Genomic DNA, 24,864 nt, shown 5'->3' on the forward strand with positions numbered 1-24,864 from the left:
AGGATTTTTTTAATAAATGGAGATGCTGTTACCCAATCTGTATCTAGGCATTTTGAGCATTCTTGCCTATTAAGGCTTCAGGGCAGATAGAAGCCACTGGGAAGTATGGCTTCCAGGAACAAGCTTGAATCCTAGCTTTTAGATAGGTTACATCTCCATGTAACATAGCTGTTACATTATTAAGAACATTAAGAGAGCTTTGTTGCTTGTCTTAGTGAAGTTAAAGTGACCAATCCTAATACTTGTGTCATGAAATACATGTCATTTCCTACTTCCTTGGTTCCCCTCTATAAATAATGACTATGTCTAACTTAGCAACCTTGACTCAGAAATACTGGGTTACACCTAGGGGCCTCCTCCTCATGTTAAGAGTTTCTTTTGTTTATAACTTGTTTTAAGTTGTGTGAAAACAGATTTTCTTCTCAGAGTGCCACCAACTGCCTCCTTTCTGCTCTACCGTGTTCCTAGACTGTTTTTTGCCAGACAGTTACTGTCTGCTCTCCTCAGAGGATCTTTCAAGGCTAAGCACTTCATGCTAAAATTTCCACGTAAATTCTGAAGTCAGCAGAGTTTCTTTTCACTATGGACACTTACGCTGGGGATATCTTCCTCTTCAGAAACAGTGCCTAACGAGTCTCTACATGGAGTATTCTGATTTGCAAATCACATTTCAGAGATGTATCTTAGAGGAAAGTGAATCAATGATATTCCAAATTCTCAAATGGTTTGTAGTCAGAAGCATGATTTCCCTTCTGTTCACTTTTTCTCCTGAAATCCCATCTTAAATTCATCAAAGCCCAAAACCGGCTGACAATCCCCAAGATTTATATTGGCATAGATACTCCCTACATGTTTCAATGCTTCTTTTTAATGTCCCTGCCTAAAGAAAATACAGCAAAAAGTACACTTTCAGAAGGGCATAAAATAAAAGAAGACAAAGTCAAAGAAAGAACAGTTTTAAGGTTTCAAATAAGATACCTTTTGTCTACTCTCCTGTGATAAAAAGCTGCATGCATCTTGATATGATTGTGCACGGGTCCATTACCCCTTTTATGTACTCCTAGACCCCACAATATGTATAACAATATTGCTTTTGGAAATGACACCATGATTCAGTTCTCCTGCGGTTTACTCTGGGTACTCTAGAGTACCAGATATTTCATACTGCCTCATACCCTTTAGGCAAGAAACATTTTTATTTCCCCACCATATTGATCAATCATTACTTCTACAATTTTATCTGATATCACCTTTTTGTAATAAAAACCTCTCTCTGCAATAAAGTCAAGGAGAAAATTCCAGTTTCCCCTGAATTGTATGTGTAGTACTAATTTTTGCCTGTGAGAAAATTAAAATTTAAGTAAAATTTCAGCCATGATATTAATCAGAAAAGGAAGCTGAACATAAAGGGAAAAGATGGTCACAGGCACTTAATTTCAATAAGAATTATTTCCAAAGCACTACATAAAATGTAATTACCAGAAAATAATTAATATATAAACCTATCTAGATTGTAGAGGAAAATTTCTCACTGAGAGAATATAGTTAGGTCACAGTTCCAAATTTTGCTCTTTTTCTAAAATGAAATTGGAATGTGCTAAGTAAATAAGCACTCTTATTATTCTCTTTGAACGACTACAACCTGCTGAATTTTGTGAATCTACTAGTATGTCTATTCCATTAACAAAAACACATAAAAATATAACGTGACATAGGGAAGTTCTCATTTTTCTCACCTATATTTAGAGTGTTTTGAATTGTAATATTAAAAAACTAAATTTAGGCAATATAAGCCTCTAATCAAGTCAACTTCTTGTTAACTCTGTTAAAGAGTTTAATAAATCCATAAGAAATTTCTGTGTGTCCTGGTGCACAGGAACCTGCAATAAAGAAGGGCAGGAATGCTACTGCATTTTGGATAGCTTGTTCTTTTAACTTTCAGTAAGTCACACTGAGCATTTATGATCTGTCTCCCTAATATTTTAATTAAGTTTTCAATTTCAAACTAATTGAATACAGAGCAGAGATCTCAAAACTTTAAATGGGGTACAATGAAATTCTTATTTCTTAGCGAAAATAGTTTCTGTTTGCACTAGCTGGAGTGGAAAACCTGTTGCAACATACTGACAAAGAAAGTAATGGATGAAGTGACAGAGAAAGATATTCACCACATCCATCAGTCATGGATTCTACAATTTTTATCTGACCTGGCCTTTCTCTGGCGTACTTTTATTTTGGTTTAAATATTTGTGTTTTCACATTAGAGAACTTTGACAAGATCATTGATAAGAAAAAGGAAAAGATATGAGTTCTTTATTCTCTTTTGCTCAGAACTGAAACAAAGATTGACAATGATGGTGAGGTAAGAAAACACTCTGTAAATGGCAATTACTATGACTGTTATACAAGAGAAAAAAAATGTCTTAAAAACATACAGAAAGGACAGCTTAAAAAACCCAATAACCTGCCAAAAAACTAACCACTTTCTGCTCTGAGTCTGAAGATCTGATTTGGATTATAGAACACATAAAACAATAGCTCAAGAGTAATCTGCAAAAGAACACAGAAACATATATGACAGTTTAACAGTGTTCTTCATAGAGGCTAAATTAAGTGTTCTACTGATACTGAAGAATATCTTGAAAATTCTAGTTTAGTGACTCAACTCAAAAAAAAAAAACACCAAAAAAACCCACTGCAATAAATGTGTGTAAGTATGTATATATACTATACAGCTTTATCATCAGGTGTGTGAATTTTAAAGTCTTCACATGTCCTAAGTGACTTTTCAAGAGACACAGAATCATGTTTTAAATACAGAGGTGTTAGGCTGTTTGATTGATGGTTTAAATTACTATTTGCCTAAGGGAACAGGTCATTTTTTACCACTCATTGAAATAGTTTTTTACTATTCACCAAAACCCAGTAATTTAAAATAAGTCCACTGCTTCCTGGACTCCTGAAGTCTTCTGTTTTTGGGAAATTCTACTTCTACACAGGAAACAAAAATGAGGCAGAAACTGCAAGTGATGAAAGCAAACTGTGAACACCCAGTACAAATGCTGTATTATGTTGACAAAAAACCAGCGAAAAGCAGCAAAACAAGACAAAGAGGAAAAAGTTATGATTTCATAGCTCTAAAGCAGTAATTTTAGGAGATTATTTTAATTATATTCAATTATTGAGTACATTAGATGATAAAACCAGTGACTAATGAAAAACATAGGCTTTACAGCAATTATTACATCTCAGCAGATAAATGATTCAAAGTGACAACACACATAACCTTTACCTTGTTTAGCCCTTTATCTTAAACAGATATTTTCTGTAACATGGGCTCTCAAAGATAGCACCGATGTGTCTTTGTTAGAAGAAATAAGTAACACTGTCTGTGCACACACAGACTAGGAGGCAGGCAGAGCATTTTTAGTTAGTGTTAGTGCAAAAGCCTCTTGGAAGTGTCTCTTACCAGTTCTCCTGCACTGCCTGCTGTGTGATGGCAATAACTGATGAGACCAAGGATGGGCTGTTGACCTTTAGCCATGATAACAGCTGGACTGGTATAGGATGGATGCTTCTAATGCACAACACATAACAGCCATGAATACAGTGACAGAAAAACATGAAACTGTACAAGCAAATGACCAAAAATGAATGAGGTGAAAACAACTATGACACCGAAATGCCAAGCTCATATGAACACAGCCAGTTGAAAACTCAGGTTATTTCCTGCCTTTAAAAATGGCACATATTATTTATCTTTGCCTGCACCAAAAGAAATTAAACAATTTAATATTTGCATTAATAAAGACTGATACTTGCAAATGATAATTACCTTAATTCATCCCTGTAAAGACATATGTAATCAGGATTTTCTGTATATTGGGAGATGATCTCCAGCTGCAGCTGTCTTAGAAATGTCAAGATGTCTCAGACCTGAATTCACATTTCTGGAGTTAGAATGTTGCTGCTTTGGTTTAGCAATTGTTTAATATAATTTTGAATTACTTAGACTTTCAATTCTCATAATAGGAATTAAAAGCACAACTTGTGGACTAGATATAGAATAAAGAAGTCTGGAAAAAACTGTTTCCAAACACACGGGGATACATTATCTTTCCATTCAAAAACTAAACACATAAAAATGAGGTAAATATTTATACATCTTTTCAAATAGTACAAAAATTCTTGGGAAGATATTTAAAAGTTGAATTCAAATTATTTACAAGTGTTACCTCTTTTTCTTCATTTGCAATCTCCAATTTATTATTTTAGTTTGAGTAGTGCTGATCTATGATTACTGGTTAAAGCAAGGCTATAAAGACTTTATGGTATTTAGTTTGTTGACAGAATTTCACATCTTTTATGCAGACATGCACATTGAAATACAGTAATCAGGATAGTTTACTTCTTAAATTGTTACCTGTCTGTCATACTTTTACCAGTTTTCAGAAACTAAAATTTTAATTTCAAATCAGATATTACAGCTTGCAAAGTTTTGTTGTGATTCCTTAACATGCCGCCTACTGGACTTTGCATGTTCAGGCGTGTGAATACTTTGAATTATAAAAAGCCACTAAAACCAGTCTGTCACATCAGAATGGTATCATAAAACATATGTTAACACCAAGATAATAAATGATATTTCTCCCACTGGAATTTGAAATCACCTACCAAAAGAGAATTCATATATTTTTAGGAAGCTCTACTTCTACAAAATGTACCTGAAATAAATCTGACACGAAGACATCAATGTAGAGTCATAACATGCAAATGAACATTGGTGGAAAGTGCCTGAGACAGAAACTGAAGGGTCTCTTAAGGATAGAAGCCAGACTCACCTTAGCTGCAATGGCTGCTGCTGTTATATGTGAAGAAGAACTGTCCTCTGTTGAGGCAACTCCGCTGTCCTTCTTCTCTTCCTCCTCTTCCTCACACTGCACTCCTTTGTCTTCTGTCTGTTTGTGAGGGCTGGTTGTTGGAGGAGGAGAAAGAGGAGGTGGTGGTGAAGGTAGATCTTCGAGCTCATCGTGTACCTCCTTTACTTTTACAATGGCATCCCGCAAGAGATCAATGGCGTGAGGTAGGGCTGGCAGTATAAACTGAAAGCATTCCTATGCAGAGCAAGAAGAGAAACCACTATGAAAAGTTACCTGCACTTGCAAATGAGTTCACTCTTTCAATATATTTGGGATTTAAATCCATCTTTTCACCTGACCATAAATAAAACCTACCATGTCCTATGCAACTGCTCTTAAAAGGCAAACGAACTCGGAAACAGATCTTGTGACCATTCTATAAATTTTTGCCTTTTTTCATGCAAATACAGTAAATTGCACAACAATTGCAATGAGCTGAAAACAAGAGGTACATTTCTGTGAATACATAATACAGAAAACAGTTCACAACAACTGGCAGAATGCTACAAAAATGCAGAAGAAAAATATTAACTATATCCCTGCAGGGATATTAGCTTCAAATCCTTCCTATTATGCTCTCTCACAATTAGAGAACAATTCATAAGGGTTTTCATAATTATACTTTTATATAATTATATACTTTTTATTCATGGACTTATTCTACATACTGGAAGAATTACAAACTACACTGATTTCATTGTAATGCCATGTAACTAAAAAAATAAATCCAGAAACAAGCTAATTTTCAAACCTCTTCTTGTTCTATAATCTTACAAACAATTAGAAAGCTTATTTAATATGGCTGGAGAAAGCAAAACTGCAGATGCTGTGCAATTGCTCTTGCTCCATAATGGGCACCCATATAACTACCATGTACAGCTACCTGTGCTGCTAAAATACGCTGGTGCTTCATCAAATGAAAGCAGAAGCTCAGGACGTAATGTGCTGCAGCTGCCTGCTCTGACCAGGGTCTGTATGAAACTCAGGCTTCTTAAGGCTTATTCAGTAAAGTCTTGAAAAACAATCCAACTACAGAGACTCCACAACCCTTGCTGACAACATGCTTTAATGCTTAATTACCCTCAAAGTGTTTGGGGCTTTTTTCAGTGTTGTTTTGGTTTTCCACGTCTTTTCTTTTTCGTCTAGAAGCTACCTCATTCAATTTGTGACTGTTGTCTCTCATTCTTCTGCCTGAGGATACTGCATATAAACATTTAAATATTGGAAAATGATGGCAGGGTCACAAGAAATAATTGCCATGGCAATGCAGTCAGGAACACACAGGTTGACAGAGAAAGCTGGCAGTACTCCAGCCCTTCAGTTTGTTTGAAGCATAGGAAGATTTTTAAAAATGTATTCTGATATTTCAGATTAATCAGAAAATTAATAATAAGTTCATAAATAGATAATTACAATAAACAAACATAACTACGTAAGCAAAATAATAAGCAAAGAATCCATCAGAAATTACTGGAGTTTATATATCTCACTTTGTTAGTAAAACATGACTCACAAAAGCATTGTATTTCTTCAAAGCTTCTAAATAAGAGCACATCTTTCAGCTGCTTCTTTAAGACTAATGAATGATAAGTCAGACTACCTCATAGATATCTAAATTCTTTAAACATTCAAGTTGACAGTGCAAACAGCTGCGGTAAACCAGACGAGTGCAAATACTTTATATAATTAATGTATATTAAAACATATTTGTAAAGATAATAAAGATTATGACTTATAATGTAACTGGAAACAGGAAAGTTATTGTGCCTTCACAGTATTACATTTTAAATAGTTTAAAATAATGAAGCATACAACTATCATTACTTTAGCAAAGAAGCAGATCTCAAGTAAGTGAGAAAAGAGAACAATCTCTGAACTGACCTATAACTGTAATAATTGACTAATCAGAGAAGCATGTTACCCACTACACATAAAGCCTTGCTGGCTTGAGTGTTACTGCCCAGACTCCCAGTTAGCCCTCCAAAATCTCATGTTACATATGAAACTCATTGTTTTAGGAAATTGTTACTACAATTATAAAATGTCAAAGACTTAATAAACATCTGGTCATTTCACACTTTGCCCACTTCCATAATATTTACTGTCTTTTGCTAGACTAATAAAAAAAAAACCTCACAAAAATGGAAGATTTCTGCAGATGTGGATTCAATGGCACATGCCACCCAGATGTTCTCTGGTGAAAACATGTTTGGCATGCAGTCCATTTTTGAGGTGAAGCATTTACACTGCTGCCATTTTCCATTAATATTTTGTTAAAGAAATAGGTATACTGCTGCAATTTCATAGCTTTATATAAGCTTCTCATATGACCATATTTATACAATGGAAAGGAAATCAGAAAGTGGTAAAAGAGAAAAATTAAATTCTTGGTGACAATCTGTCCTTTTTGGTTCTTGAGATTCAGCCTTTTATGGGCCAATTTTCTCCACTCTTCATCTTAAAAGTCTTTGCTAGAATCTGAGACTTTACAGATGTCTCATACTAAAAGAGATCATGACAGGACAGAGTATCATCATGACAGGCACAAATAAAAATCAGTTTATTAGAAGCTTGCTTGTATGATGCAATCATACGACTTTTTTCTTTTCTAGCAGAATTACCTTCTTCAGGACTTACCCTATATCAAACTACTGGTAAAATACTTATTAATGCTTTTTCATTTCTTTTCCTCATTCACTTTCTGCAATTTACCTATCTCTAAAATCTGATTGCCTCGGGACTGAAAATGACAATTGCTTCTGTGGGTTAGGAGTGCTCCTGAACACAATAAAAACTATTAGATTGCAAGCTATTTCATCTCTCTCCTAATTCAGCAAAAGAAGTATTAACTTGTGAAAAAACATTCTTACTGGTGCATCATTTCTTTAAAATGGGCAGCCATTGCTATGTTAAATACATGTACATACATGTGATTTCCCATGTATAACTGGAAGACTTTCAGGAAGGTATACTCCCACCTCATCATCCTCCAATGCCTCTTGTGTGTTTTGAAGGCTTTTAAATGTCCTTTAAATTACGGTCTCACTAGATTTCCAGAAACGCTGTAAGGAATTGTAGAATCACAGAAGTGGGCTCACACTGATTCCTTGAACAGAAACACATCGACAGTGTATCTGAAAACCTACGGTGCCTGCTTAAGACCATAGTATTCAAAACATCTCCTCTTCAACTTTCAGGTGACAGCCCATATAAATGTGGTTTTGTACCTCCAGACAGAAGCCTAAGAAACAGTGACTTCAGGGCTGTGCTGCTGCACCCATCAGTACTGTCTGCTCCGTGCCTGGGCACTCCAGGTTCATCAGATGTGCACCACGAACCAGCTCTGAGAGGCCAGAGGTAAAGACATTTATTAACAAGGCCAGACATAGTCTGAGCCTGGAAGAAATAGATTCCTGTGACTGATGGGGGACCTTCCTCAGCAGTCTTGTATCAGGTTGTACAGATCACTTTTCAGCTTAGCAGTATTTCTGCAGAGAAGATTGTTTTTCTAGCAGCCAACTATGAAGAAATTAGTGAAAGATCTAGTCTTACGAACACACTCACACACACACAAATACCTGCTGGAGTTTAATTCTCTTCCTCTCAGCTATAAAGTCAGACAGACAGCATGAATAAAGACAAAAATTCTAAATTCCCCATCCAAAAAGAGCAAAATGCAGGAAGAAAACAAAATTTATAAAGGGTGAAAAGTCTGATATACACATATAGAGAAGATTAAAAAACATTCTCAAACTCTTAAAAAAATTATTTATCTTTCTTTCCTCTTGCTGATCAAAACTGCAAAAGCTCCAGCAAGATCTACCATATACTATCTATTCATCTTATTTCTGTATAAAAGAGAATGATTTCTTGGAAGCTGGAGGCAACCCTGAGATAAGGTACAGCTAATTAGAGAAGAAAGGGAAAGTGTAAGAGATCCTTAGACTCTTCACTGCCTGCTCAAGTGAGTGCTCTCTTGCACTACATGTAATGCTGTTCTGGTCACACAGCGCCTTCAATGAGATTGGAGCTGTATGGTCCTGGGCTAAGAGTGATGGTGTGGTAACTTTACATGAACACGCATTTCAATTCACTTTTTGTAAAATTTGTTATAGTGGGCACATTCTACCATTCCAAACAAGGAGAAGTGCTCATCATAGTTCCTTCCTAGCAGATCAGTAAGAACATTTCTTACCTGTGACCCTTTCTTGCTACCTGGAAGATTAATAATGAGAGTTTTCCCTCTGATTCCACACACAGGCCTGAAATGAAAGAAACACAGACTGAAATTCTTGCATGCAACTATCTCCACTATCAAAACAAAAGGAAAGCATTTAAGATAAACTCTATGATTTATCCGATTTTGTAAACTTAATTTCCAATATATTTGCTGATTATGTTCTCAAGAAAGAAACTGGGAGAAGCTGAGGTGAAAAAGCATAAAACAAGGTTGATAGGGTCTAACATCAATTTATAGTATAAACACTGGCTAGATTTCCATCTTTATTGAGACCTGTGTATCTCCCTTAAATCTACTGTTGACTTGTGTCCAATACATTATTTGATATAGTCCCCATTTGGTCATACACATGGTTCCTTTGCAGTGTAATTGACCGTGTCAAACATTATGTCCCTGGCCAGGTAAAAATACTAAGTAGTGCCTGTTACATTAATTCAAATAGGTCCTTTCTATTTAAAGATTAAACATAAGAAAAGCAGAGAAGGAAGTTACTCTCAGGTGAAAATTGTATTTATGCAATTCATATATAATTCTTCCTAATAGTTTTCCCCTCTTCCTCAAGAAAAGGCAAGAACAGCTGTCAAAGATGGAGCTTTTATTTTTTTGTCTTTTAGAAATTTCTTTGGTGTTGATGTAAGGCTGAACACTCAAGAGCTCTAAGTTTTCTATTGGCTAGAGTTGGCTATTCAACATTTTAGCTAAACATTAAAAAAAAAGGAAACTAAATTACAGAATATTGTCTTCAGGTTGAAAAGAGTGCTTCCACTGTTTACAAAAGCCAAGGTGAAATACCAAGGGCAGGGATATAAGGATAAGAAAAATGTAAAAGGACAAAACTAAGCCATGAAAATATGGAGGTTACAGTTCAGAGAAACTGTATGACATTCTCTTTATTGAATTAAAACCTGAGCTATAAGTCAAGATAGAACAGAAAATAAAATAATTTCCAGTTATGCCATGGTCGCATGGCATTTTTTAACAGGGTAAGAAGTATTTCCATGACAGCTGGCACAATGTTCACAAGTAAATAGCACAGAGAAGAGGCACACCTTTGTGCCACTAAATGAACTTTTGATACCACACTCAAGCCAGCCTGAAGTGTTGTTTTCAAATGGCACTTTGAGCATTGCATGACTCCTAGCCTCTCTTTTCTCATATTGCCTTCTTTCACACTATGTACCCCCAGTTTAGAAAGAATTCCAGCTGAGGAATCTCCACTGCAGCAGAGATGAGCCTGAATTAAAGAAATGTGTTAATTTACTCCTGTTGCAGTAGTCAAGCTTACAGAGCACAAACTCAATCCAGCAAATCCCATATGTGGGTTACCGTTTATGGCAGACTTAAAACAAAGGAAACAAGAACTGTCCACAGAGCGATAAAAATGGAATAGTGGAATTGTGTTTGGCAGACAGCTCATTTAGTAGTCATCTTCTTGGCTCTTCTACTCTGCTTAAAATATTTTTTGAGCATTATAAGCTAAATGTCCGGTACAACGAACCAATAATCAAAAAAGGACTAAACCAACTGCACGAAACTCAAATTTCAGCTGCCAATAATCAGACTTAGTGGCTCAAGAGAGAAATGGAGCTGCCAAAAATTCTCAAGAGATCATGCAAAAGTAAGTAAAAGTGCTTAAGAACTGCATGGCTGACAAAAGTATTGTGTGCACTTTCAAGAAAACCACACAGACTGCGCATGCGTTCCAGAGACTTTTAGAGAAAAATCAACAGTATTCCTCCAGATCTAGGGTAGTACAAAAAACATTTGTCTTTAACAAAGGGATTTTTTTGCCAAGCAAAGCATTTTAATACTTGATGAACAACATACAGAAAAATTCTTCACTCACCACCAAAATACTACAGTTCTAGAATGAAAAGACGGCTATTTAAGAATGTGCATCAACATTACAAATAACCTGGCACAGAAAATACAGGAGGATACAGCCTCTAATAGGAACAACATAGGGAATTTAATGAGACAATGCAATTACCATGATATGAATTTGGCCCATTCACTGAAGTTAAGACTTCTAGTCTTGATAACAATGGCAGTCTTCAATGATTTGGGCACAGCCATTGGATAACAATAAGTAATTCTAGGGAAAGAGTTCACCCTATATTTTGAAGGCAGTAGTCTTACCTAGAGAGCATGCCCAGAGGTGTAACATTAAGTGATCCCATCAGCATTGCCAGGGCCATCCCCGGGGCTTCTCGCTCTATTACTTCTTTAGTGGCCTGCAATCAAAGATTAAATAGCAAACTGAGTGAACAAGTGGAAGGACAAGACAAAAATGAAACCAGCTAAAAATTAAGTAGGAATATTTCCTCATTCTTTTTTCTGCCAAGAAAAGTTGCTGCTAAATTCTCAACTGAAACATGCTATAGAGTTTTCTTTTGGTTGTGTAAAATAGGGAAAGACAAGGAGTTGGGATGAAAGACTGTTAGCAGCACTGTGAAGATTCCTATAGAAAGTTATGAAAAGTCAGGACCCTATAAATATAAAAAGTGTTAACCAACACCACAGAAATAACAACTGCTGCGAACAGAAAGGAAAAACGGCTTGAGAATAAGCAAAGAATGTAACTGCCTTCTCTTCCTCATCAATCTTGTGCATTTTCCTGTTGAGATTTTCCCAGACATGAGGATGAATCAGTCTGTGCAGAAGATAGAAAAAAAAAATTTGCAAAGGGAAGCCCATGTAGCAGGCAGGCAGGAAAATATTAAAATGGTAATGATAATGGCCAGAGGCTGAGGCCTTCCCTTTTGATCATGTCAGCAAAACAGCAATTCCAAACAGGCTGGTGGTTTTTTTTCAAAAGCAGTCCATACACAGTGGGCACTGAGAAGTCTAAAAATTCTTGGGTTTTTATCCTTTTCCCAAACAGGGAATCAGATGAAAAATCATGCACAACCTTCTGTCCTTATTTCTTAACACAAATTTTCTCAAAAGCACAATCTGTCCAGTCTTCCAACATCTAAATTTACTTAGGACACAACATCTTAAAGACAGGTTACAGCCCTATCCTCCCTTCATTTCCCCCACACTAGCTGCTGTTCAGTGGATCACATTGCTTCATGCTCTGAAACAAGATTCTAACTTATTCAGCACAACTAAATCGGTAGCAATGCTCATAAAACTGTGAATTCCATGGCATAACATACAGCCAAACTACAATGCTTTGATGGTACAACTATCAAAACAGAAATAGAAAAGAACATCTTAAATTTAAGGACACCCTGAATAAGCTGAATTTTCTTCACAGTTTGATATAGAAAAAAACCAGGCAAATTATTTTTTGGGAAAGATTCAATTATAAATCACATACTTGTACTTTTGTAAGCTCTTAGTTTACCAATAGAAAACTAAAGTACTAGAGAAGGAAAATGATAGAATTATCCCAACAGCCTCCCTTACAGAAGGACGCTTACATGGAGCAATAAATAAAACAGAAAAAAATATATCCATCAAGAGCACAGATATTCAAATGGCCATATTCTCAGACATGCTTTTGATATTTTTAAAGGAATATCAGAATATTAATTAATTAGAAATTAATATCAGTATTAGAAGACATCAGACAGTGCTACCAGGTAAATCTCAGAGTACTTTGTTAATAAGCAAACTTATAATGTGCTCAGTTAGGGGAAGCTGGAACTTTGGTTTATAAAATCCAAGCAACTTTAATTCAGTAGCTGACACCACAGTCTCCTGGATTTCAACCATAGCATGTTGGTTTTTGGATCTGCCATCCTCTATACAGAAACAGAAAAGTTATATGAATACAACCCAGTGACTGTGTTTCACACAGGGAAAATAAGAAATGAGCTTGGAATGATGTAGACAAAAATAAAACTCCACCATGGAGAGAGATTACCTTAAGATACCTGCTGAGGTATGAAACCATCAATCACATTAAAAATTCTTAAGACACCCAGAGACCTGATGATTTTTATAATATAGAAGATAAAGGCATTGTAATGGTGAAGAGACACTTTGCTGACCATGAAAAGGTTAGTGAAACATGGAATTCTCTGTATGTGCATACACAGCAAGTCTGTATCTATGCCTTTTCATTTCAGTTAATACCATGCTTCAAAGCTATTCAAAACTGTTTTTAAATATAAAGTGCATTTTGAGATTTATTTTCTGCCCTTGAGCACAGTGACACTTTGAAGATATCATTAGTTAAAATTCTAAGCAGGCTTCAAAGTTAGTACAAGACGCAAGACAGTCCATGAACAACAATTCTGCAGCTCAGGGAGTCCTTCAATGAAATTCCAGTCCATTCTCCAACTTCACAAGAAAAATGACCTTCACAAAATGTCACTGCTGGCAGGCAATGTGATTATTAAAAATGTATAGACTAAGCAACAAAATCTGAAAGGGCATGAAGTCCAAGCAGCAGTGCAATTCTCAACACAAGTTGCTAAAAATAGTTGTTTCAAAATATATATGTTTATATTTATTACTGCAGATGGACCTCTACAAACAAGGAAATGTTTTCATGTTTTCATGTTTGCAGGCTGACTGGACTGGATGAATGTAACCAGAAAAAGCTGCTGCTAAGTAAACCACTGTTACAGTGACATCTGCTCTTGAAATTAGCAACTGTATAGTCCACTTCTGGGATGTCCTCAAATAACATGACTTAACATGTGTCCTGAACAGGAACTGAAATCACCAACACATTGGGAAGCACACTCTAAATTTGCTATACATATATGAACGAAATCAGCAATGCTGCAATCTGTAACAACTCTTTTTTTCACTTAACAAGGTACCAAAGTGCAGGTGGCCAGGTTTTCTCATACTTCTTTCAATATTTTTTGTTTGAAGGAAGGGTGGAAGAGGCACATCAAATCTAGATTTTCATATGTGTCCAGATCAGGAGTTAACAGTTGGGTACCAACACTTGCCTCCATGGAAACTATTAAGGAATTTGTAACTCAGCACCTTCACATTTTACCAGTACTCTAGCAAGGCTGAATTAAGACTGTTCAACCTTGTTTCATGGGCAATTTTTTTGTTGGTAGTCTCACCATCAGCCAGCTGTTGCACGCTGCAGGGGGCCATAGTGTTGGCACAGGATGAATCACAAATCAAGGCTGTTGCCCTCGGCTCTCTTACAACAGCAGTGATGACACTGTTGGGCAGATGCAGGAAAAAATGATGATGTTTCGTTCAGAGCTGTCACACTGATGCCTTAATCAGGACTGAAGCTTTACATTGATTCCTGAACCTGAGGCTGATGACTCAAGTAGGTGGAAAATACTGGAGCAGAACTGCATAAAACACTACAATGATACCAGAAAGCATTTCTGATGGATAAGCTGGTAGTGCAAAGAAAACAGGTCCATATAGGAGTGAGTTGGAAGAGAGGGGTTCCACAGAAACACAAGTTCTTGGAAGTAAAAGCCAGAGTACAGGAGAAAGACAAATGTGGGAAGTCCAGCTTGAAGGTTGCAAAGAAAGGCAAGGTTTGTAGTTTAGATAGGACAAGGGAATGTGGGAAGAAGAATCTAAAGTGCAAAGGCACAATTGCAGGAAATCCAAGCAGTAGGATTCTCACAAGGGGAGAAATGAGAATAGCGTGAGGGCAAGTGAATGAAGTGATGGGATGGAAAACAGCAAGGAGGTTGGAACCTAAGGAATTTTAAGTTCCCTTTAAACCCAAACCATTCAATGGTTCTGCAAAGAAAGACTGCCCAAGGCAGCCTTGACAGAAAGTAGATAAGGGAGAAACTCAGGAGAAGCAAAATGGGAAGACAAGAGATGACAGAAGTGTCAGGATGTGGGGGACCCATGGAGAGAAACAATGGGATTGAAATAAAATGCTGGTTTCTACTCCAAAAAGGAGTAGAGACAGACAATTTCATTATTTAGGATTTACTAAGAACATCTATGAGAGCAGTATCTCTTATATTTCATTGCTATATGAATAAATGCAATTGATTTTAAAGCACATTTTTGATTGTTTACAAAGTGCCTTTTTATTGGAGTTAGGGCATTATGCTCCCAAACCAACTGGTATATTTTTAGATATCTTTGACGTAGTTGCGGTTGCTTAACAGATGGCTCACTGCCAATTGGTTTCACAGAGTTCTCTGCTGCTTCACTGCCTTTCTTTGCCTCCACATAAATTGTTAGTTCAGCTTCTAACCTGTGGAAACCTCCCATGCAGTTATTGGAGGATATACCTAATGCAGACTGATTTAATTAAAAGACCTAGGACTACTCTTCTGGAAACGTTCAGAAACTCCTTATCTTTGTCTTTCAGGTATTAAGCATAGCAAAGGTTGACCTCAATAGTAAGCAATGATCTGAGACCTTTCATATACACTGCAGCTGGTTTTAGGCTGTAATATCGTTTTACTTCTTCAACTAAAATGCAAATATGAGACTCAGAAATCATAATAAATTCAATTAAATTAAGATGACAGAGCCTCTGTGGAAAATATTATTTCTGTTGAACAAGTTAAAATCTATGACTCTGCATAGTATATAATAGAGCTATAAATGCAAATTAATGGACAAATTTGCAGATAATTTATGTTTAACAGATTACAGCATTAGCATCAATAAGATTTAATTACCTATTTGAGCTTTCCACTGCAAGCTGAAATCTTGGAAGGGCTTTACCAAAGAAATACCTATATAACCTCTGCAACAGAGCTCACAGACCACACAAGAGGAAAGAAAAACTAGAGAATAGATCAGTCAAATATGCAACAATGTCTGTCAACCAGTTGTGTAAGAAGCGTGCACTTCAGGAATAAAAATTGCATATCAGCCTGAAGATGAGATGCCTTCTTCAAAGTTATTCAGAATTCCTCTGCTGGAGAGTGCCAGTAATTTTTATTCACAAATCAGCTATTTCAGGTAATTGTCTACTTCCCTACTCTTGTTTTGCAGGGAGAAAATAGAGCTTACATGGAGCTAGAGTGATCAGAGCTTCTCATCAAAAAAACCACTAATCTATTTTTTCTACATGAACAATAAGAAATACAGGTTTTCAGCAGCTGGTTTCTTTCAATATATTGGAAAGTTTTTTCGATAAGGATTTTAACTTATCTCAGTTTCATCATTATGTGATGTCTTTCCTTGAATTCTTCCTGTTCTTTACCACCAATAACCTGTACGGTGATATTGTCTCTTTTTTTTTTTTTTTTTTTTTTTTAATGGATAAGGCATGACAGGATTTGCAGTCTTTGATGTTTTCCAAAATCAAATTTCTTTGGCTAATTACTCAGTTATCTTAACAAATGGATGAAACTGATCACACATGCTAGTGCTGCAAAACAACCAAAATCAAGTAGGTTTATAAAAATATAGTGCTAAAGTAAGGCTAAAGGGGTTCCTGTGTTTGGGCTCACAGGATGACTGGTGGTAACTAGGCAGACTTGGGGTCAGTGCTGACCCCGATGCACGTGTTTGCTCTTTCTCATGCAGTGACCATCCAGCTTTGCCAATTTTACTTTACTACGAGCTTAAGAAACTCATACTGAGACTGGTGAGTCCTCGCTGGGAATTTTTGATGTTAAATGCAGCTATGTCTACACACAGACAGATACTAAGAGCACTCACAGATATTGTAGAGGTTTTTTTACATAAAAGAAAACAAAACACGTCTAATCCTATTAGAATGGCTTAACCTAGTGCCTTTCCCTCTTACCAGTGGTAAGCTTGATACATACTTCTCTGCTAACTGATCTGATTCCATTTTCTTTTACCTTTTTTTCTCCCAACTCAAATCTACAAACAGCCAGTTGAATGGATCCCTGATTAATGCAGCCAGCTAAAACTGAACTCTACAAACTACTGTATCTGCACACACTAATAACACATTTACACTGACAATAATTCTGCAGCACAAGAATGTTGCTTGCCCTCTCAACACATCTGCAGTGATTCTGCTGCCACCTAGAACCTAAACATCACAGAATGACCCTACAAAATTTATCAGCGCAAGGAACAAAAATGTCACAGCAGTAACTACTGTTAGATTAAATAGAGACTCTGTTTTCTCTATTTCTGCCCGTATCCATGATTCCTTCTGCCTGCAAATTGCCTCCTCTGAATTCTCTCCCTCCTTCCAGCGGGATCCACCATACCATTTATTGCAGCCTAATGCCTGTGGCAGGAGACCCAAGTGCCAGAAGCTAATTCAGTGCCTGCCTTCTTTATAAACCGAGACAGCAAACGAGTCTATCAGAACACTTCCACTGTGCAGATAGCCACAAAAAGCAAGTACCTAACAGAGGTACCTCTGACAACACCCAATGACTTATGCATGACCAAGCTATGAATATATTTAATTTCCAATAGCTAGACCCCAAGATAATTACTTTTGCAAACAAATTATTGTTATTATCATCATCACCAAATAAACTGTATATTAGTTAATAAAAATCTTAGTGTTCATTGCAGCTTTCCTTAAAAGTCCTTGTTTTCTTCAACTGAAATCAAACTCATTAAAATATTTACTTAATAGCACTCAGTTTCTTTTTTTACTTATAGCTTGCAAAACATTTGGGGGAAGATGCTTCACATTTTATACACTACAGAGAAGATGAAAACTTAAATTAATATACTAGAAAAAACAACCTTGTGGAATTTGTAAATTATTCTTCCATTTCTGCAGATCTAGATCTAAATTTTTAGCTAAACCTGATTGCATATGATTTATATAAACTTCATAAATCGGTGATTTGCTTGCTCATTTGTGTAATTGAAGTGTTAATGAAATTGATGTATCTGGGCATCCAACCACGCACATTTTCTAAATAGCTCTTCTGATATATATTGTGGCAATAATACTTTTTTATTCCTGATCACTAAACAAAGTTTTCAGATCTTAAATGTGTATAAAATATTTACACCATAAAAAGTGATCTTAATTTTATGATTCTGCCTATCCCTATACATTGTCATAAACCCACTGGAACAATCATTTTTAGTAGCTGCTAAACAAACAAGACACTAAATGCTTTTCTGCACTGTAAGGAATGCATTTAGGCTGTGCAGAGTTGGACACAGCCCACCAGATGCAGTACATTACAGCTGTCCAAAGGGGTGTGTTAGGCCAGTGTCAAAAGGCAGAGTATTTGCAATGTTGGGGAGGTCAGGAGGAGCTTGGTAAAACAACAGATGGAAAAAACCCTGTGCTTTGTACAAAGAAGGGCCAGGTGTCTGCTTCCTCTTTCAGCCCTCTTTCTGCTGTGCTTCCCGCTGCAACTCCACTTTGTGCAAGAACAAACCCCTTTCTGTCCAGCAAAAGTAGTATAGCTGAAGATGTCCTGGTAAAGACAATAAAACCATTCTGCTATTACAAAAACACTCTTAAATAGTTATCTGTTAATAATTACTATTATTTTAATTTTTCCCTCAGTTATTTCAAACTGCTTTGTATTAATATAAAATAGGAAATCCAGCCCAACCTTTAAATAATCCTCTAAAATTTGAAGAAAAGGAACAAAACATGAGACGTCAAAAATTTTGTTCTCTGAAAAACAAACTCATGCAGCACAAATGAGAGAAATAAGCATGGGTATCTACACTATGCCAATAAGAATCCTACATGACTGAAGTGACAACAATAATGAGCTTTAACTAACAGAATAACAGCTAGGGAGCACTGTCTCATAAAAATATACCCTAGACAGTGTTTCTGGTTATGTGTACTATCTTCTAGACTATATATCTATACCGAAGTGGAGTCAGGCTACAGTCAGCTTTCAAAACTCATGCCAAACTTAGATTCTTCTATATGGGAAGAGTGGGTGTAATTGTGGTTTGGGGAAGTATACTCAGCAATTAACCAGAAGAGAAGTAAGAACCAGAAGTTTTAACTTGCAATTTCACTTCTATAAATAAATAACTTTGCAATGTTTTAGCTCTAGCACACTGGTTACTGAAATGGAAATGTGAAACTCTTTTTTGAGGATCTCATCTGATGTTTCCTAACATTTGCTACCTTTTGCCAAGAACAAATATGACATACAAAACACTTGCACTTCTGAAACTTCAGTCAAATTCTTCCACAGTTAAGTAGCTCCTCCAAACACTTTCAGATCTCAAATCTTCAGTGTTGAAGACTTAATAAAAACAACCCTTCCCAAAATACACCTTCTGTACTACAAAGGGTAGACTAATGAGTGATATTTTTTTCAGTTATACACCATAGCAACAGAAGAACTACAAAAGAATACTTTCTCTTAAGATTCTCTTACACAGTATCTTTACTCCCCAAGTAAATGATAAAGCATCTCTAATAGCAGCAACTTTAAAGAACTTTTTCCATAACCTAGAAATTCATAGAAATTATTCTTTTGTGACATCCAGTGACACAATTCATGTGTTCAGAGTCTGAACAGTCATCAGTTTTGGCACATGCAAATGACACTTTCATTAGAACTGAACAAGCAAACAGATTTTGAAAGCCAAAGTAACCTACTGTTTATTCTGTCAAATTATTTCCTATATAGGACTATTTAAACTTCTGGCACAAATCACATTTTTACCCCCAAGAGTCTCATGTAAACAATTGAAGCAATTCTGGTTTCTCAAACAGAAGATGAAAATTGTTTTGTTGAGACTGCTGTAGCACAGAGCACTAAAGTGGAAGACAATAGAATTCCTAATCTATACTGAGCGAGGAATATTACATGTATCAAGTTTACCTTTTCCTCTGGAATTTTATTATTTAATTAATGGCTTACAGTAGTTTATAGTAATAGTTAACAATATATATATATACACACAAAAGCCCAGTGTAGAATATATTATATTACACTGTTCCTAAGATATTTACTATGCACATCTCCAAAACACCTTTTTTTTTTTCATTTTTAGATGTTAAAACATCTTCCATGCAGTAGGTAAAACCAGTTGAATCATTTACTGACACTACTCAGCTGTGACTGAGAAATGCTCTTACATTATTACAACTTTGCACTGTATAGACAGTCTGCCAGTTGACTTCCCAGCTGCAGAACTCAGTTTTGAAACCCTCAGGGTTCCTATACCATACACACTTTTTCATTAATATAGATATAGCAACACAGGTATATAAGCACCTCCCCTCAGATACTTCTCTGCTGTGCTTGAACCAGCGGACCATGTTGTGCAAAAAAATCTTGTTGCTTTTTAATAAAATTCCCTGTGTCCAAACTTTTTCAGCACATTGATTTTTATGCTAGCAGTATGTGAGTGGACCACTGAGAAAAGGCAGTAGCTTTTAAGAAACAACAAGGCAAAAGAGATTCTTGGATAGGCACAGTGAACAAGTTAGTTCTTGCTCTTTGTACTCAAAATATACCCAGGACTCCTGCAATGAATGTTAAGCATCTTACTACCACAGCAAATGTGATCACACTAAGTGCACAGCAACTACAAACATCACACCTCTAGGCACACTAACTCAAGTGAAAAATCAGACAGTATTTCTGTATAAATCATATGGGTGATGCAAGATCATAATTCGGAACAACACAGAAATCAAATGCACCCAAGGTTAGCTGCCCAACTATCTGATGAAACAAATTACACCTTAAATAATCATATTTTCAAAAAGAAAATATAAAAATGAAAATAAACAAAGACACAAAATATTTCCAGGGAAAATATTAGACTGTCTAAACAGTGTAAAAGCTATTGAGAAAATCCCACCATTCTAGCTAGACTGGAAAAATCCATCTTTGTTAACTTAAAGTCAGGATAAAATTCTACTCTCTCTTTCCTGCAAAGAATGATGATGATTTAACAGCAGCTTCTCATTAAGATTCTGCAGGAAATAAGATCCCTAGGAGACAAACACATCTAAAAGAATTCTGTGCCCTTCCCTGTTCTTTTTCCAGGAATGCCCAATGATGACAAGCAGAAATCAGTAAAACATGGATGAATTGTAAAAGAGTTTGAAAGACACCATAGTGTTAAGCTTTGCTGTGCATGGATTAATTCTGTATACCACTGGATACCTAAGTGTTATTTTCTCAAAGGAAGAACTGGTCAGCTTATAGTAGGAAGTGACAATAACCCAACAATTTTTCACTCTTAAAAAGAGAGCTGCAGGCCAAAAATTCAGCCAAAATTAAAGGCAAAATGTATAGATTCCATTCAGCTTTGGAATCTGCAAAATTTTGAATGTGACGATGATTAGTTCACTGGAATGAGTCATGTATGTGATTACAACACTACACAAAACAAAGCTTGTTTACTACTCAGTCTATCTGCAGAAAGGTTGCAAGAAGGAAGCCTAATAAAGGTGTACAAATATTTATTGAAAGCAACCAATGAAGGTGAAAAAGATTGATTACTGTTGCTATGACATTCCATGAGAGCAGTAAGGGTTGAATCAATCAAAAGCTTAGGTGCAGCCTCAGATAAAATTTCCAAACAATTACACAATTCTGACTTCATTAAACTCCCAAATGAAGTGAAAGAAGCTCCAGCAAGTCACAGAATAGTCTGAGTTGGGAGGGATCTTTTAAAGGCCATTTAAGTCCAATCTCCCATGCATTAAGCAAGGATATCTTCAACTAGATCAAGCTGTTCACAGCCTCATTGAACCTGACCTTGAACATTTCCAGAGATGGGACATCCATAGTTCCTCTGTGCAAGCTGTGCTAGTGCCTCACCACCCCCACAGTAAGGAATTTCTTCCTAATATCTAAATCTACCCTTCCTCAGTTTAAAATCATTGCTCCTTGTCCTATCACATCAGGCCCTACTAAAAAGTTTGGTCCCATCTTTTTTATAGTTTCCCTTTAAGTCCTGAAAGAATGCAATAGGGCCCCCCTGGAGCCTTCTCTTCTCCAGGCTGAATCTAAAATCTGTCTGGGCAGAGCAACAGCAAAATGTATGGGGGGAACAATTCTGCAACAGGCACTGATTCATTACTCTGCATCTGTAGGAATAAGGCCTAAAGCCAGGAGAGATGCTGTGAGATGTGTGGTGAAGGGATTAATGCGGGCATGATGGCCTGCTGCTAGGGGTCAAAACCCTGCCTTTATAAACAAACAGCTGCCCCATACCATTTATGAAAGCAGCAACAGGATATTTGACTACAACATCACCTCCACTTCTCCCCAAAGTATCAATTTTGTATTTGAAATCCTCCTTCAGAGGCAAAGGATGAGAACATGATCCCATTCTGCAGACAAGTGAACAGGCTTGCTCCTCTCTTCCTCGCCAGAGCTGGGATGCCTCTGTAAGATCTGTGCCTCTGCCTGCCTTGGATATTACGTGTGAAGAGTTGTACATAGCACTGTATGCTTACATTTTGTAGATCTAGTGCATTTACTACAGTCAATCTAACAAGAATGCATGACATGCTGCTTTCATCAACTACACTGTCTGTGAACCTGTACTCATGAAAGCTCTTACTGAATGTGACCAGACTTAAAGTGCCAAACTGGTTGTAGTCAGAGAGTAAGCTGACTGCACCTACACCCTCTTGACCCCTAGTGAACAGCTGGGAAGCAAGGGATTGATCTGCTGTCAAATTTTTATACTCTAAATGCAACATCTTCTCCTCATTTTCCCAACAAAAGCTACTGGCCAACTAAGTTAAGAGGTAACAGCAGAGAGACACTGGAACTTGGTCTGTATCAATTAATTGTAACAGCAAAAGCCTTTACAGTGATGACAAGCATGAAGGAAAAGGCATGTATGTTCTTCAGCACAACATGTAGCATTCAAACATTCTTGTCTAAAATTAACCAAATAAATTTTTCCATCTGAATCCAGAAGCAACATACACCCATAAAAAAATCTGAATTCCAAGTTGATACGAGTCACTGTCAGACACATTATTTTCAAGAGTGGAAAGCATCAACTGAAAGTGAAGGCAGTGATTAAATGGATCAAGGGAGTGAAACACCTTGAGGAAATCCCAAGGTAGAAAAATAATCATATATCTCTCTTTCTTTTTGAGTGCAAAAGACCTGTGTTAGTTAGGAATTTATTTTCTTCTCAGAAACAAGTGAAGAAATTAGTTGCTTAGAGACTGCAATGTTGCTATCATCAGAAAAGATACCTTTAGAAAATAGAGAAGAATAAAGAAAGTGAAAAGTAAAAAAACAAATGGAAATTAAAAAGTGCATCGAAATAAAGAGAATATACAACAAACACTCTCTCCTGATAGAAAATTTGCAAGATTTAGATATTTTAGCTCAGGAAATGACTATGAGAACTGTAACAGGTTTTTTTATCAGAGATAATAAGGAGGGAAAAGCGTCTGACAAAATGGAATAAAACAGAGACAAAATTGGGCTGATAACAGGAAATTTAGTTATTCTGGAAAGGGAAACTCTGTGAGTTGGAAAGACTTGTACTGCTCATGACTGTTTTAGAAGCTGATTTTTGGTAGAAAATCAGCACAGGATAGGCTAAAGAATACCTTCAGCCCTCCCACCTCCCTGAAAATAAGAAGGACAAAAGACTAAAAAAACCTCCCCAAAATGCCTATTAAAAAAATAATAAAAAAAGAAGGTAAAATAATGTTGCATATCACTATTACAGGGATTTAACAGCGAAAATGTTACTCCCAGGGCTTTGGGTAGAAACTTTTCTTTAACCAAATGTTGACTCATTTATAAGACAGAACCTAATTTTTTTTCTTTCAACTTACCACAGATTCTTTCAGAATTAATTTGAATATTTGTACCAGGCAGAAAACTGATGTAACTTGATATGTTACAGTGAAGCTGCCTAAGACAGCACTGATCAGTTCTGTGGTAGTACAATTTTCAGTGAAGCAAATTCCATACATTCAAGAAGAAACTTAGTGTTTATTTTCCTCCAGCTTCTGCTGCTTTTCTGCATTTAAAATTCACGTAACTCGAATATTATTTGAAAAAAACCCTGCATATTTGAGGTAATATTGATTTTAAAAACCCTATATTAAAAACAAAGGAAATGATACACTAACAAATTACTTATGTTTCTTGAGATAAGAAGTGAATTCTAGCAGTATCCTGCAGCCCCACAGGTCTGGATTGAATATTTCTCCTCCCTTCCAGCCCCTGCTATGCTTCTCAAACAACAGCCTAGGGAAGCATTAAAGTAATACTGGGAGTTAAAGCTAGGAGAAAGAGATTTGCCATTGAGACCTGCTCTTGTCACCACAACCTTCAACAACATGAAGCTGGTGGGAAGTGAGAGACTGACAGCCTTACAACATCTTTAAGAGTTTATGAAGTTGTGAAAAAAATACGCTTGGAAAAGCAAAGGAGGAAAAAAAGCTTGGAAAGGCTGAGACGAGAGAAGACAGGAGAGCCTAGCAGACAGTAAAGGACTAAAATATAGGTGGACATTCACATCCTCCAGCTCCTTGGAGCAGAACACATGTTAACTGGTTTCTAGGCATTAATGTGAAAACTGGGAGAAGGGTCCTACTAGCTCTTCCTCTGAACATTGCCAACTGTCCTGGGAGCCATCCTCCACAGCAGCAAGCTGGTGTTGTGGCCATGGGAACAAGGTGCTCTCTCACAGTGTCTTTCTCTGATTCCACAGCTGGTCCCACACTGGTGAAAGCTGCTACTAACTCAAGGGATGCTGCCCTGCCTCTGTGCTTATGATGCCTCAGGTTTTAGCTTTTATATTTTTTGTATTCTGAGCTGCTTTAGTGTTTAGTTCTGAGCTTCACATTAAGGAATAGTAAGCTCTCTTCTCAGAATAGGTAGACAAAACTATTCCTTCTCTATC

General features: G+C 36.5%; 1 protein-coding gene across 2 annotated transcripts in view; it reads right to left on the reverse strand.

The window, feature by feature from the left end:
- The window catches only part of GPHN (gephyrin), a 270,642-nt gene that overhangs the window by 91,231 nt on the left and 154,547 nt on the right, over positions 1-24,864 (reverse strand). The window contains exons 5-8 of one of the 2 annotated variants that reach the window (XM_041396784.1): positions 11,299-11,393; positions 9,115-9,181; positions 4,842-5,114; positions 3,470-3,577 (exon numbers count right to left, since the gene is read on the reverse strand). In XM_041396784.1, coding sequence (XP_041252718.1) covers positions 3,470-3,577; positions 4,842-5,114; positions 9,115-9,181; positions 11,299-11,393 — 543 coding nt within the window. The remainder of the gene's footprint in view (positions 1-3,469; positions 3,578-4,841; positions 5,115-9,114; positions 9,182-11,298; positions 11,394-24,864) is intronic. The other variant, XM_041396794.1, reaches the window with a different exon arrangement.

This window comes from Onychostruthus taczanowskii, unplaced genomic scaffold (assembly GCF_017590055.1).
Source record: "Onychostruthus taczanowskii isolate IOZ18803 unplaced genomic scaffold, ASM1759005v1 scaffold1, whole genome shotgun sequence".
In the NCBI taxonomy this organism is placed as follows: Eukaryota; Metazoa; Chordata; class Aves; order Passeriformes; family Passeridae; genus Onychostruthus; species Onychostruthus taczanowskii.